The following is a 12,750-nucleotide window of genomic DNA, read 5'->3' as shown; positions in this document are numbered from 1 at the left end:
GGCTACACCAAATCTCAGCAAAATGTAAATGAGGATTATTTTGAAGAGTGAAAATATGTCCTTGAAATGAATGTAACCCATCTGCTTTAATTAAAATCACAATTAGATGTGCAAAGCTATTTGCATTCAAATTTTTGAGACTTTATTTTCTAATATGAAAAATGGCAATTCTCCAAAGTGAACTTTTCACCTGTGTCCTACCTGTAGATATAAAACCACAGGAAAATATCTCTCTCAGAGTAATGCTATCCTTTTCAAAATTGCGTAATGAATGTGTTTTGAGTAATTTGAGTTCTGGTACACGTTCTATAATTCGGTATTTTGACAGTGGCAACCAGCTAAACAAAAACTACTTTTACAGCAGTTCCACAGTCTTCATTTCTTCTCTAAGAGACACAAAGGAAAGAAACCCAAAAAACACAGGAATCTTCACAGTATTATATTTTCCCCCTCATGTTTTCCAAAGCTGATGGATTTCAATTTTTCAGTCCCTGATGTTTGTTGTTTTATCTCAGATTTCTTCTTCTCACACTTTTTTCTTTTTAATTGTTTCTACTGCACTTCCCAGGCCTCCCGACTACTTCAGGACAGTAAAGATAAGCCGACCTCTCTGGTAGTCAGAGAGACATGTCAGACCCCATCCACACAGCAACAGCAACAACCACAACAGCAGCAACAGCAACCTGCAGCTTCTCCATCCCAACCCTCCAAGCCTGTAGAGCAGTCCAAGGTTGACTCAGCCACACCAGCTGTTCAGCAGCAAGGTAGAGACTCAGTGGGATTTTCTAAGCTGAAAGTCTTATTAAGAACATAATTTATGTACTTGGCTCTGGGACGACATTACTGGTAGGAGTTAAACAACTGTTAGCTACAAATTTGCGCCTCGACAATTCAGCCATCTCACATCTGATGTCTTTAATCTGTTCACTTGCATAATGAAGGAAGATACATTTTTGTTCTTACATCAAAACATGTGTTATCAGCTCATTCACACTGCTCTTCTTATTGTTTTCCATATCTGTGGTCGTGACTTCACCCTAACCACTCATCTTATGAATCAGAGGGGGTTTCTGCCAAAGGTGTTATGATAATGAATCCAGTTTTTCACTCTTTTCCAACATACATCAATCACATAGACATTTGTTGATTTCATTATGGGTAAACTGATACATCAAAATGATAATAGAAACTTTAAAACGTTTATATTATATCCTTAATTCTGCTAAGTTCCACTGAGACTAAAAATCTTTTTCGAGAGGTACACCGTCAAGAAGGAAACGGATATTCTAATAATTGTAAGCACAAAAGAGCACACAGTGGTAACTGTTAAACGCTACATATAATTTAACACACAATTCAGATTACAAGCAATTTTAAAATCAAATAAAGTCAAGATCAAAACTGGTAGAACAATGTGCTCGATTGTAACCTCTTCTGATAATGTCCGCTCCTTCTGTAAGGTCCTGCCTTGTTTTGGCACATGCTGTCTGCTGTCGAGTTGTGTAATACTCACCTGGCCAATAGGGAGTAGTTGACATCGAAATGTGTTTACATTTGTATAGTGTGCTAAAGTTTTTACACCACAAATATACCAGATCCCACTAACTATGGCCTTAGTCCTAAAGTATCAGCTAACCTTAAGTATAGCAGTTGTTTAACAAAATGACAAATACAAGCTGGCTTTCTGTCTGTGTTAACCTCATAGTAGCCTACCAACTTTTGCCATATGACTGCTAAGATGGGCTCCAGCCCCACTGTCACCCTTAAAATGTTTCCCTGACACTTGGGGTTTGCTTTAGTCTTAACCTTTAAAATTGTTATTTTAATTGCATGTTTTTCTAGTTATCATTTTGATTTTATTGGGGATTTTATTGATTTTATTGGGAAAAAGTCTTTTTCTTTGTGGTAGTTTTCAAGTCTTGCACCTTCTCTTTGGTGATGGGCAATTTGATGCTATCGTCATGCGTTTCCTACACACTAATCTTTATTGTCTAGTTCATAGTCATTTAGTAAAACACATACTTTCGAAAAGTGTACGTCTCTGACAAAGGAGACTCAAGCATTGCCTTAGAATGTGTGGGGTGGAGATGCACAGTTCCACATAAGCTCTTGTCCATTAGTACCAACCTTAGGTGATGATACCAGGTACTGTTTTTGTACTTACTCTGCAGGCGTACCAAACGATTTGAGGGGATGTCAGCACACTGCACGCAACCTATTGGTTTGTCAGTGGCGTCATGCAATCAGTTATGAGGGCGTCTCCTTCACGAAAATCAAAACCACCACTTTGTTGTGGCGTTCGTGTCACATACTAATTAAGTCACAGGACGCTTGGCTGCGTTGCTATAATGACCCCAAGCACATTAGGTGGTACTCGATTGTAATAGAAAATGAGTTGAGTTGTGCCCCGCATCGAGCTGATCTGAGTAGGTACTAATCGAAAAGGGGCGATAAAGGATATTTAGGCACCCATTTGGGGAATGCTTTGAGACCATGTTTTGCTTCTGTGGAGTAATTCATTAAATTAAGTGCGGACCAAACTGTCTAAATGGTGTGGAGATGATTCCAATATGTGTTCTGGGGAATTTCTTTGTGTGTGGGGGTAGAGTGTATATTGGGGGACTTGGATGGCCCGTGTAACTCTAAAATCCTTTTTGCGGCCCTGCTGAAAAGCATGCCTTTTGTGGCAGGGTTATTTGAGGATTGCTTGCATTTTCCGTGAGAGACTGGTTGAAGTCTGTGCCAAAAAGAAGATATTTCCTGTAGTAGGTTGAAGCTGGAGGCTCTGTGCTGGTTTGTGTTGTTGTGCAGCAGCAGCAGCAGCAGGCGGAGTGAGGAGAATCAGAGCTACTAACGTGGGAGGAAACGGGGAGGCGGGGAGATATTTACGTGAAGCGGCGCTGCAGCTTAAAGTCGCGCACAACAGCGGCAGGCTGGCGTGTCGGAGCAAAAACAAACAGCAAACCGCACGTGCTTTCTGACTGAGCAGAGCGGAAGTTGCGCGGTAAGAAAACGCTTTCTCATTCAATCCAGCCGGATTTTAGGGTGACAAAGCGCAGAGGAGCGGTGTTTACTTTCGCTTTGGAGGGGGTTTTCACAAAAAGCCGAAGCGTCTTTGTGGCGGTGCAAGCGACAGATGTGGGGTGGTTGCGTTGATGTTGACTGGTACACTGTTACAGGAGGTCAGTGCGGGATCGTTTAGGTCTGCCGGCAGATGAGCAGGTGGATATGACTGCGCTAATTTGCCTGAAAGTGACCGTAATTTGACATTTGAGATTGCGAAATGTAATCGCATTAATCCTTGCAGCCTCGGTGCTGTTATATGAAGACAGACATTTACGATGTTGCAAACAATACTACTAATACTACTAACAACTACTACTACTAATTACTAATACTAATGATAATAATAATAATAATAATAGGATTCGTGTTCTCAAAAGTTTAGCCTTTAAATTTATGGCTGCAACTAATTACGCTATTCATAAATTTATTTATCCATAAAACATAACAAACAAAACAAAGTTTGTTTGCTTGCTGCAAACCTCCGAGGTGTCAACTCCATTGTTATCACACACTCAGTGGCCACTTTATTAGGTACTTGCTACCTTTTTGTCTTTAGAGCTGCTCTAATTCTTTGTGCCATAGAGTCAACATAATGCTTGACACATTCGTTAGAGTTTGATCAGTTAACGATGTCAGCATCACAGGTTTTGCAGATTTATCAGCTGCACCTCAATCAGATGAATCTTCCATTTAAACACATCCAAAAGGTGCTCTGTTGAACTGAGATCTGGTGACTGTGGAAGCTATTCGAGTACACTGAACTCATTGTCACGTTTAAGAAACCTGTTTGACTTGATTGGAGCTTTGTGTTATCCTGCTGGAAATGGCCCCCAGAAGATGGGTATGCTGTTGTAATAAAGGGATTTGGATTTAGTCAGCAGCAATACTTTGGTAGGCTGTGATTATTAAAGGATGCTCAGTTGGTACTAAGGGGCTGAAATATTAAATTCAATTAATTTATATAGCACCAAATCACAACAACGGTCCCTAGCAGTGGGGAGGCTGAACAAGCCAGGAGGGATCCATGCTTTCATGTTGTTTTTGCAAAATTCTGGCTCTACTATTTGAATGTTACAGCAGAAGTCCAGACTCCTCAGACCAGGAAACCCTTTTCCACTCTTCTGTTGTCCAGTTTTGGTAAACACATTAAGTTGTTTACTTCAGTTTCCTGTTCCTAGTTGACAGAAGTGGCACCTGGTGTAGTCTTTTGCTGCTGTAGTCCATCTGTTTCAAGTAGAGCTTGACCACTGTTGGACTTTGGATACCGATGCCAATGTTTGATGATTTAAAAATCCCATGTTCCGATATGTTTTTTTTTATTTCCTATCTTTCAGACACACAGACAGCTTTTCCTAACATTTATTATTTATAGTTATTTCTTTTTTCATTCATGCCCTGCTTTGATCAGCTGATCGTTTGTAATGTTTTGAACTTGTTGCCAACAGGGGAGGTTGCAGAGTGCCCTCTGGTGGTTAACATGGTTGGGGCTCTTCTCCTGTGTCTTATTTACTTTTCATTTATTGGCTGTTATAAACGTGGTAACAAAAGGCTTACGGCGGCTGATATTCCAACAAAATCGGTCAGGCTTGAGTTCTTAACTGATAAGAGTGGCACTTGGCAGGGTCTTCTGCTGCTGTCACTCATCTGCTTCAAGGCATACTTTGTTTGTAATGACTGGTTATTTTGGTAAATCTTCTCTGATCGCTGACATCAACAAGGGATTTCTGCCCAGAGAACTGCTGCTCACTAGATGCGTTCTCCTTTTTGGAGACCCTTCGTATAGCCTAAAGCTGGTCGTGTGGGAAAATCCCAGTAGATCAGACATGTTTAAAGTCACTTTAATTACCTTCGTTCTCCATTCTGATGCATCAATGTTATTGGAAGATTGCATTAAACAGTTAAACTGATGTTCATTAATGGAATTCGCCAAAGTGGATGGCGAGTGTAATAAATTGTAATTATTAAAATTTAAGAAACTGAGATGGGTTACTGTTGAACATTTTCACTTAAATGTGATGCAGATTTGATGACATGATTACTCGATTTTTATTAAATATGCCTGATAAAATTTCCCCAAAATTAAAATGGGAATGAAATGCTTGGTTTTACAGCTGAAGTTTTGTTTGTTTCATGTGTTTTTAAACATGTAATTATAGCAAATCCGATAATATGTCCAGCATAGTGTCTGCTAATGTGTTGTTTGTAATGATCTCAGCATTGTCTGCAGCACTTGCACACGTAGCATCACAATAAAATGATTCATTTGAATCTCATCTTTAAGAAAATTATTAAACAAATACTCTATGGTTTCCTTTTCAATATTACTCTAACACACTGTATTTATATTTATGTGCATAAATATGCATACAATCCAATATATTTATATTTCCAATGTAGTATATTGGATAATTACATTAAATTTTATATAATTATGATTATATGAAAATCTGGCATTTCTATTGAAAAACAAACAAAAGGAAAAGGACTCCAGCTATCCTTGTCTTGCTTAACCAACAATGTACAACCAAAAAATATTCAGCTTATTGTAGAACATTTAACCATTCAAATCTGAAAATGTAATCTGTCTTTTCTGCTTTTCTAAATGACTGAAACGATCATCAGCGACTTCTTTTTAAACTTTAATTTCATTCAAACTGAAACATTTCTTAATGGATACATGCTCCTTTGTATTAAATGGACCCATTTTGTTTTTGTTTTTTCTCTCCATCAGGTGGGGGTACAGCGAAGAGGCCGAGTGCAGCAGTGGGGACCCCACCTCCAGCCATGACCTCAGGAAATGAGAGCGAGGCGCCCACCGTGACGGGCAGCACGCCACAAAACGGAGAGAACAAACCACCTCAGGCCATCGTCAAGCCCCAGGTCCTCACACATGTCATCGAAGGCTTTGTCATCCAGGAAGGAGCTGAGCCGTTTCCCGTGTGTGTAAGTGCTCAATCTCAGCAATACTGGCAGACAAACATGATAAACAACCCAAAGCCAGCACCGTCTCCAGTGTACACGCCTGCAGGGAACTGTCAGCAGGCAAACACATACCCTCTGTTACTGCTAGCAGTGACATCGTACAGCTTCTGTTTGATTCACTCGTTAATTACAGGGAGATGAGACCCTGTGAATGAGAAAGAATACAGATGGAAGAAGGTAATGAGCAGCGCTCTGTAGTCAGTTCATTTAATCAAGGGCATTAAAATCCTTCCTTAATCTGTGTAGTCATCTCCCTTGAAATTGGTTCATTATTATCTCATATTGTTTGTACAGTTTAACATGTGCTTATATATTAATGTTTGTATCTTTTCAATTGTATTCGTCATTAGGGGGGAAAAAGTGTAGTTTTAATTTCTAGGCTTTGGCCTCTCTGCCTCCTACTGGACATTTTGTGAAAATGCTCTATATACATGCACACATGGCTAAACAAGCAGATTACAGTTCCAATTTTTAATCAACAGACATGGAAATAAATAAAATGCAGTATTTATGAAGATGCGTACACACATGATGACACATGGAGCTGAGGATTATTTTTCCTTTTATAGTAATACATTTTTTATTCATTTTATGACTCAAATTAATCTGATTACATTTTCCACCTCAGTGTTCTGTCAATTTAACAAAAAAAAGAAAAAAAAGAAGAATAAATTAAACACTGATTATATATTTCTTATGATGCCAACACTGTCCTGTAAAAGAACTTGATTGTTAACAGTTAACTGTTACTTTATATACGCTGGTATTCAAGTTGCTTTATGTGCCGTATGGACAGGAGAATTAATTGTATGCAAGCTTCATCTGTGCGACATGCAATGCTTGAAAATCAGACTACATTGAAGTGAACATGTCAAGTCTACATTATCAGTTTAAATGGTCACTGTGTGTGGTGGTTTAACAATGATGGTGTTTATCTGTTATTTTTGTGATCGCTATATATTCAAACATTAACATCCAGAAGACTAAAACATTCAGTTGGTGACCACTGTTTCCTTTTAAGTCTAAAAGGTTTAACTTGTAGTGGCCAGCAGTCAGCTGACTTTTTAAAAAAAAAGTCATCTCATCAATACTACGGTAATGAGGCGCAGTGGGGCTGTGCAGTGGAACAGCTGCCCTGATTTCCAGGTTATTATTTGGAGTAGCAGCGGTCTTTGCGTTAATGTTGCTGCGGCGACAGAATGCAGCTGTTGTGATAAAGCAGTCCAGATGTAAACCCTTAAACCACACCCATTGTTTCTTGTTACTGTTGTGTGCAGCGTTTCATTTTTAGTCCATTTATAAATATTTTATGCCCCACACCAGGTGGAGCGTCTGCCCATTCTCATCGATAGTCCAAAGAAGCTGGACCATCAGCTCTCATCTGACCCGGACAAAACTCCGGTCAGCAACGCAGCCAACACAGACTCCGAGCCCGAGGACATGAGCCAACCAGGTGAGACCAAACACATTACAGTGTAGATTGTGTATATTTCTTTGTGTAGCTTCACCAAGTTTTGGAGGTGTTAGTCTGTCGCTCCTGATTTTTCCTGCCAGGGTTTCACATAACGTTAAAGGAATTCACTTTACAATGATCATCCTCTCATAGTATTGGAAGGTGTTACGAGCAGACACCGACCCAACAGACAGAAACTCTGACCCCGGTGTGTCCGTAGAGTTTATTTAACCACGTAAACTGCATTTTGCTCCTCTGCCCCAACAGTCAAACCCCACACTTCTAAATAATGTAGACCCTCTGGAAGTGTTTTTAACTCAGTTGCTGGAAGTTCATTATTAATTAGATGTTCTGCCAGTTCCCGTTTTCTGATACATGCTTCTTTTTTACCTTTGTCTAACATGTTGTAACAAGTTGTCCATTTATAAGTTAGAAAAAGACCTATGTAGAAAAGTGCTGAAAATATGGAGTAGATATTTGGCAACACTAGCTGATGTTGACATTTGTGGTTTTGCTGCAAATGCCTGTTTTTGGTTTTTTTTGCCTTCACTTTAATGTTGCAGGAAGTGCCATCAGTAGCTTTACAAGTGTTGACCAACTGCTGTAAACAAAGCAGACCAGACTCACTGCACTCGCAGAGAAATCTCTTGAAAGAGGTTCAAAGCAATGTAGGTTTGTATGTATTTGACATCTGCACCCTGAGCCTTAACCATCTCATGACTCTCCGCCAGAAGTAGAAATGATGCTTTAACATTGGGCCCCGAATAGTTTAGATGAGCTACCTACAGTTTTAATTTTCTGCACGCTGAATACACCTAGTATTATGTCTGTCCTTTTTTTTTTTTTTGTTCAGAAGAAAGTCTAATACTTGACATGTGTGTTGTGTTTATGCTGCTTCCTGTCCCCCAGAAAAAGATGAGCCCAAGCTGACGTGTGAATACTGTGGCTGGGTTGATTTTGCTTACACATTCAAAGGCTCTAAAAGGTTCTGCTCGGTGGTTTGTGCAAAGAGGTAAGTAACCTTGGCTTTTTTTCTTTCATGAAAGAAAATAGCAATTTTTCCATTATGTTCACAAAAAAGGAATTTAAAAATATACATATATATATTTATTTGTATGAACAGATACAACGTAGGCTGTACGAAGCGGATTGGACTTTTCCGTCCAGAGAGGAACAAACCAGCAAATCGCTGGCGTCGACGGTCTCAGGGCCGCCCCAGTATTGAGGCAAAAAAGCAGGTAAAAACATGCTTCTTAACTGTCATAAAACTTCCTCATCAACACTTTACCTCTCATCAGATACTGCTTCTGCTGCACATTTTAAACCCTGCACTTTTCATGCCTCTTGCTTTTTAATGAAGTTGAACATAATTTGTGTGAGCCCGATTATCTCCCTCTGTCTTTAAAGGGTCATTAAGTACTCGATGATCTTCATCAGCCTTTATTGGTGACCGGCAGAAATGGGAGAGCATTAGTAGAGATTTTCTGCCTTCTGCACAAGTTATATAGATGTAGATAACAACTGGATTCACAGTTTTCTCCCCACACGTCAAAGCCTTCTTTTGGGACGTAACACATTATCCTTTAACTGATCTTAAAGAGAAGCAGTTTAGGTAATTACAGCAGAAATTCAGCGGAAAATATAAAGCAAGCATTTTACACCACAATAGTAAAATGTGGTGTAAAATTTTCTTTTTGAATCAAGAGCTTTTTAATATTTTATGGCCAGCTTATGTAATGTTATAAGGATTCAGCTTTAAACCTCCAGTGGGGGGTGCTTTTGTGTCATGTTTACACCAATATGCTTAGGGCTTTGCAATTCAAAGACAAAGTGATATTTGAGGCAATGGTATTGATCCATTAATCCCCATCATATCCCTGCAGGTGTATTATCGGCATTTAAACCTATTGTACCCTACAAATCTTACTTATTATCCCGTTAGTCTTTGCGTTGACTTTTATATTGACCTGGGAGTGTTTTACTTATGCGCTATCCTTTTCTTAAGTGTAACAATTGATGTCACTCCTGTTTGTATTGCTTTGCAGAAGCTGGCCTTGTCACCACAGCAAACTCAGGGCGGTTCTGTATCCTCACCACATCCCTCCCAGCCCAGTCAGGAGGAATCCAGCCCGTGTTCAGACATGTCGAGCTACGAGGAGCCACCGTCTCCCCTGTCAGCAGCCAGCTCTGGGCCTTTGGCTCCTGCCCCGGCTCCAGTCCAGGTCCCCGTCCCTGTCCGCCGTCAGCCGAGCAGGGCCTCGGACCAGGAGGCCTGCGTTGGGAGAGATGGAGCACCGCTCTGTCAGCGCTTCGTACCCAACGACCCCACCAAATGGAATGTGGAGGAGGTTTATGAGTTCATTCGTTCACTACCAGGTGAGTAGGATTTGTTAAGAAGGCACAATCATAATGCTTTATACTCGGATGTGTTCCGTGTATGAAACCTGTTTACCTGTTATTAACTGTAGCTCGTGCCTCTGCTGTTTTCACAGGTTGCCAGGAGATAGCAGACGAGTTTCGCTCTCAGGAAATCGATGGACAGGCCTTGCTCCTGTTAAAGGAGGACCACCTGATGAGCACTATGAACATTAAGCTGGGACCTGCACTCAAGATCTTTGCACGCATCAACATGCTCAAAGACTCTTAGCAGGAAACCGTGTGTGTATGGGTGTGTCTGTTTGTGTGTATTTGTATATTATAGCACTGATGGCACAGAGTACTGACTGCACTGTGAGCAGGCCTGCTCCATTACTGGACTGGTTCCTGTCATCCAGAATCTCACTCAAGCTTGACTCGACCTCCCAAACCAGATCTTACTCACCGGCATCAGCTCAGTCGCCTTGTGACCATTTATGCTTCTGCTTGGTAACGTTAGAGTGACGTGTCAGACACTTCAGTCTGTGTTTACATGCAGTCACAGGAGAAGCTTTTCAGTTGCTAAACCTTAAAGGAGCCTGTACAAAAGCTGTGCCAAAATCTTTTATTTTTCCAGATGAAAAGAAATTATACTTTAAAAGTATACATGGTTGAAACAGCAGATGCATAAGTTTCCACCTGGCAGTGCACCTGGTGAGTTCTTTCTGGGTTAAAAAGAAAAAAACTACATGAGTTGATGTGGGTATAACTGTTAGTAGAAAAGACATCAGATGTCAAAACTGGAGACAAGTTAATGGCAAGCAGCAGCCTCTGGGGCTGAAAAAGCCAACGCACAAGTGCCAAAAACTGCAGTTCTTCTACAGTCGCTGGCTCTAAAAGCCATTAATCCCCCTTACCCAGTTTATGCTTCCCGTTGTCGCCCTCGCTAACAGTGGTGCTGGCCAACAGTGACATCACAATTGCTGGCAAGCACGACGCATCGGTGTCATGTAGGCTGGTGTGTACTATCATGCCACCATTTCAGTGACAGTCGTACAGAAGCTCAGAGATTCTAGAGGGATTTTTAAAGCAAGGCAGATGCAGCAACAGCTTAAAAACATGACTTTGCCATAGCTTTGCATCCTTTTTCTTCTTCTCCTATACCAATGCTCCTGTGAAGGATTCTTCTTAATAGGAGACGAATCTGATGTGCGTCAAGCACCAGTATAAATGGGTACAGGGCTGTAATGACGTCACGGGTGGTGTAACAAGCAATTTGATTAACATAAGCTAGACATAAGCTAACCCCAATGTTAAAATGCTCAACTTTACTGTATCAATAAAACATGTCTGCAGCCCTGTACAAAAATGTTTTGGTCTTTCTGGATAGATTACACCTTCAAACAGCCTAATTGTATCTTGGCAAAGCTTCCATTCAGCTAAATAGAGTCGCTATATTTAACTTCTCAACTGTGTTTGGTGCCTTTGGGAGCTTTTTTAATGCTGTTATCTGACATTTTATATGGTATTAAAGCACTGCTGAACTTCATATCTGTGCAGGTATCTGTACTATAGATGCAGCTTACAAACCAAGCTTGCCAGCATTAACTGATAGCACTGTTTGCTATTGAACAAATACATTTAGCACAGCTCCAACACAACATGGACATATAGCTCAAAGTTTAAAGTGCCAGTCCATAAGTTGATAAGTGATGTTGCACTACATCCATCAATTACATAATCTGCTTCTCTGCCATAAACAGACGACGGGGGAAAACACCTCTATAATGTCAGCTTTTCAAGCTGGGGAACGATAATCTTCTATTACATGTGTAATCTGTTAAGCTGTGATCACAGTGCAGGAGAATTAAGATAACAAGAGTGTCCTTTTAGTACCAGATGTAACAGCAATTATCAAATGTCATTAAGCAGATTCCAGATGAAGATACTGATCCTGTGATAATTACAGAAAAATGGAGTGTCATGTTTACCCCGGAGAGGATTTGTTTTTTTGTTGTTGTTGTTTTGTTTTTTTTTAAATAAAGTCTCTAAAAGCTTAACTAAGGGAAAATGTGGCTAAGAGAAGAGACAGTGCCAAGGTGCATTACCTGTTCAGTTATGATTGGGCCAGGTCACACTGCAGCACAGTCAGTGCTGAATGGAGGCATTGGGACAAAACATGAGAGAAGTCTCGATTTATTATATTATTAGACAAGTTTTTGTACAGTTTGGTTAGCGTGTGAATGAGAGCGAGGTGGCTGTACGTGCGGCTGGGAACAGAAGATTGCATTCATTAATTTGCCCAATTTTATTCACTTGATGCTCCTTTGCCTTTTCTCACAATGGACTCTCACAGCTCTCGAATACAAAGCTTGAATGCGAAGAAACCATTTAAACAGCCTCTTTTGTGACATCGATTTTTCCCTTCCATCTGCCAGTTTTCTCCTCTGAACTTACACTGCTTACAAATGATTTTTTTTTTGTTGTTGTTGTTAAAGATTTACTAAAATATGATATTGATTTCTTGTATGAGATTTGTAAAAGTACACTAAATTATCAAAGAAAAAATGTGGGTACGCTGCTCTCTTTTCGTAGCAGCTCTGTTTTTGGCACTTATTTTCTCTTTTGCGTTAATGTTGGGGAAACGCTTCACCTAAAAGTGAGAAATCTGGAGTGGCATTTGTGAAGCGGTGCCAAAAAAAAGTTTATATGTGCATCACAGCTCAAGTGAGGAAGAAGAGTGTGAATCTGTTAAGTTATCGTTTTAATTTTTTAACAAAAGTATAAAAGGTGTTTGATATTTTGAAATATGCAAATGTATAAAGTACTATTGGCTTGGGAATTTTGGGTTTGTTTGTTTTCTAGGGGGGAAAAATGTTCATATTTACTTGTTT

At 40.1% G+C, this 12,750-nt stretch overlaps 1 protein-coding gene across 2 annotated transcripts in view; it reads left to right on the top strand.

The window, feature by feature from the left end:
- The window catches only part of phc2b (polyhomeotic homolog 2b (Drosophila)), a 39,153-nt gene extending 28,073 nt beyond the window's left edge, over window positions 1–11,080 (top strand). For both annotated transcript variants that reach the window (XM_085159131.1, XM_085159130.1), the window contains exons 9-15: window positions 569–764; window positions 5,798–6,009; window positions 7,372–7,501; window positions 8,411–8,513; window positions 8,625–8,739; window positions 9,547–9,877; window positions 9,994–11,080. In XM_085159131.1, coding sequence (XP_085015257.1) covers window positions 569–764; window positions 5,798–6,009; window positions 7,372–7,501; window positions 8,411–8,513; window positions 8,625–8,739; window positions 9,547–9,877; window positions 9,994–10,148 — 1,242 coding nt within the window. In that variant the 3' untranslated portion in view covers window positions 10,149–11,080. The remainder of the gene's footprint in view (window positions 1–568; window positions 765–5,797; window positions 6,010–7,371; window positions 7,502–8,410; window positions 8,514–8,624; window positions 8,740–9,546; window positions 9,878–9,993) is intronic.
- Window positions 11,081–12,750: the final 1,670 nt, after the last annotated feature.

Source organism: Neolamprologus multifasciatus, chromosome 5 (genome assembly GCF_963576455.1).
Source record: "Neolamprologus multifasciatus chromosome 5, fNeoMul1.2, whole genome shotgun sequence".
Taxonomy (NCBI): domain Eukaryota; kingdom Metazoa; phylum Chordata; class Actinopteri; order Cichliformes; family Cichlidae; genus Neolamprologus; species Neolamprologus multifasciatus.
The sequence above is the reverse complement of the archived record's forward strand: the minus strand, read 5'-3'. Positions and strand labels throughout refer to the sequence as shown.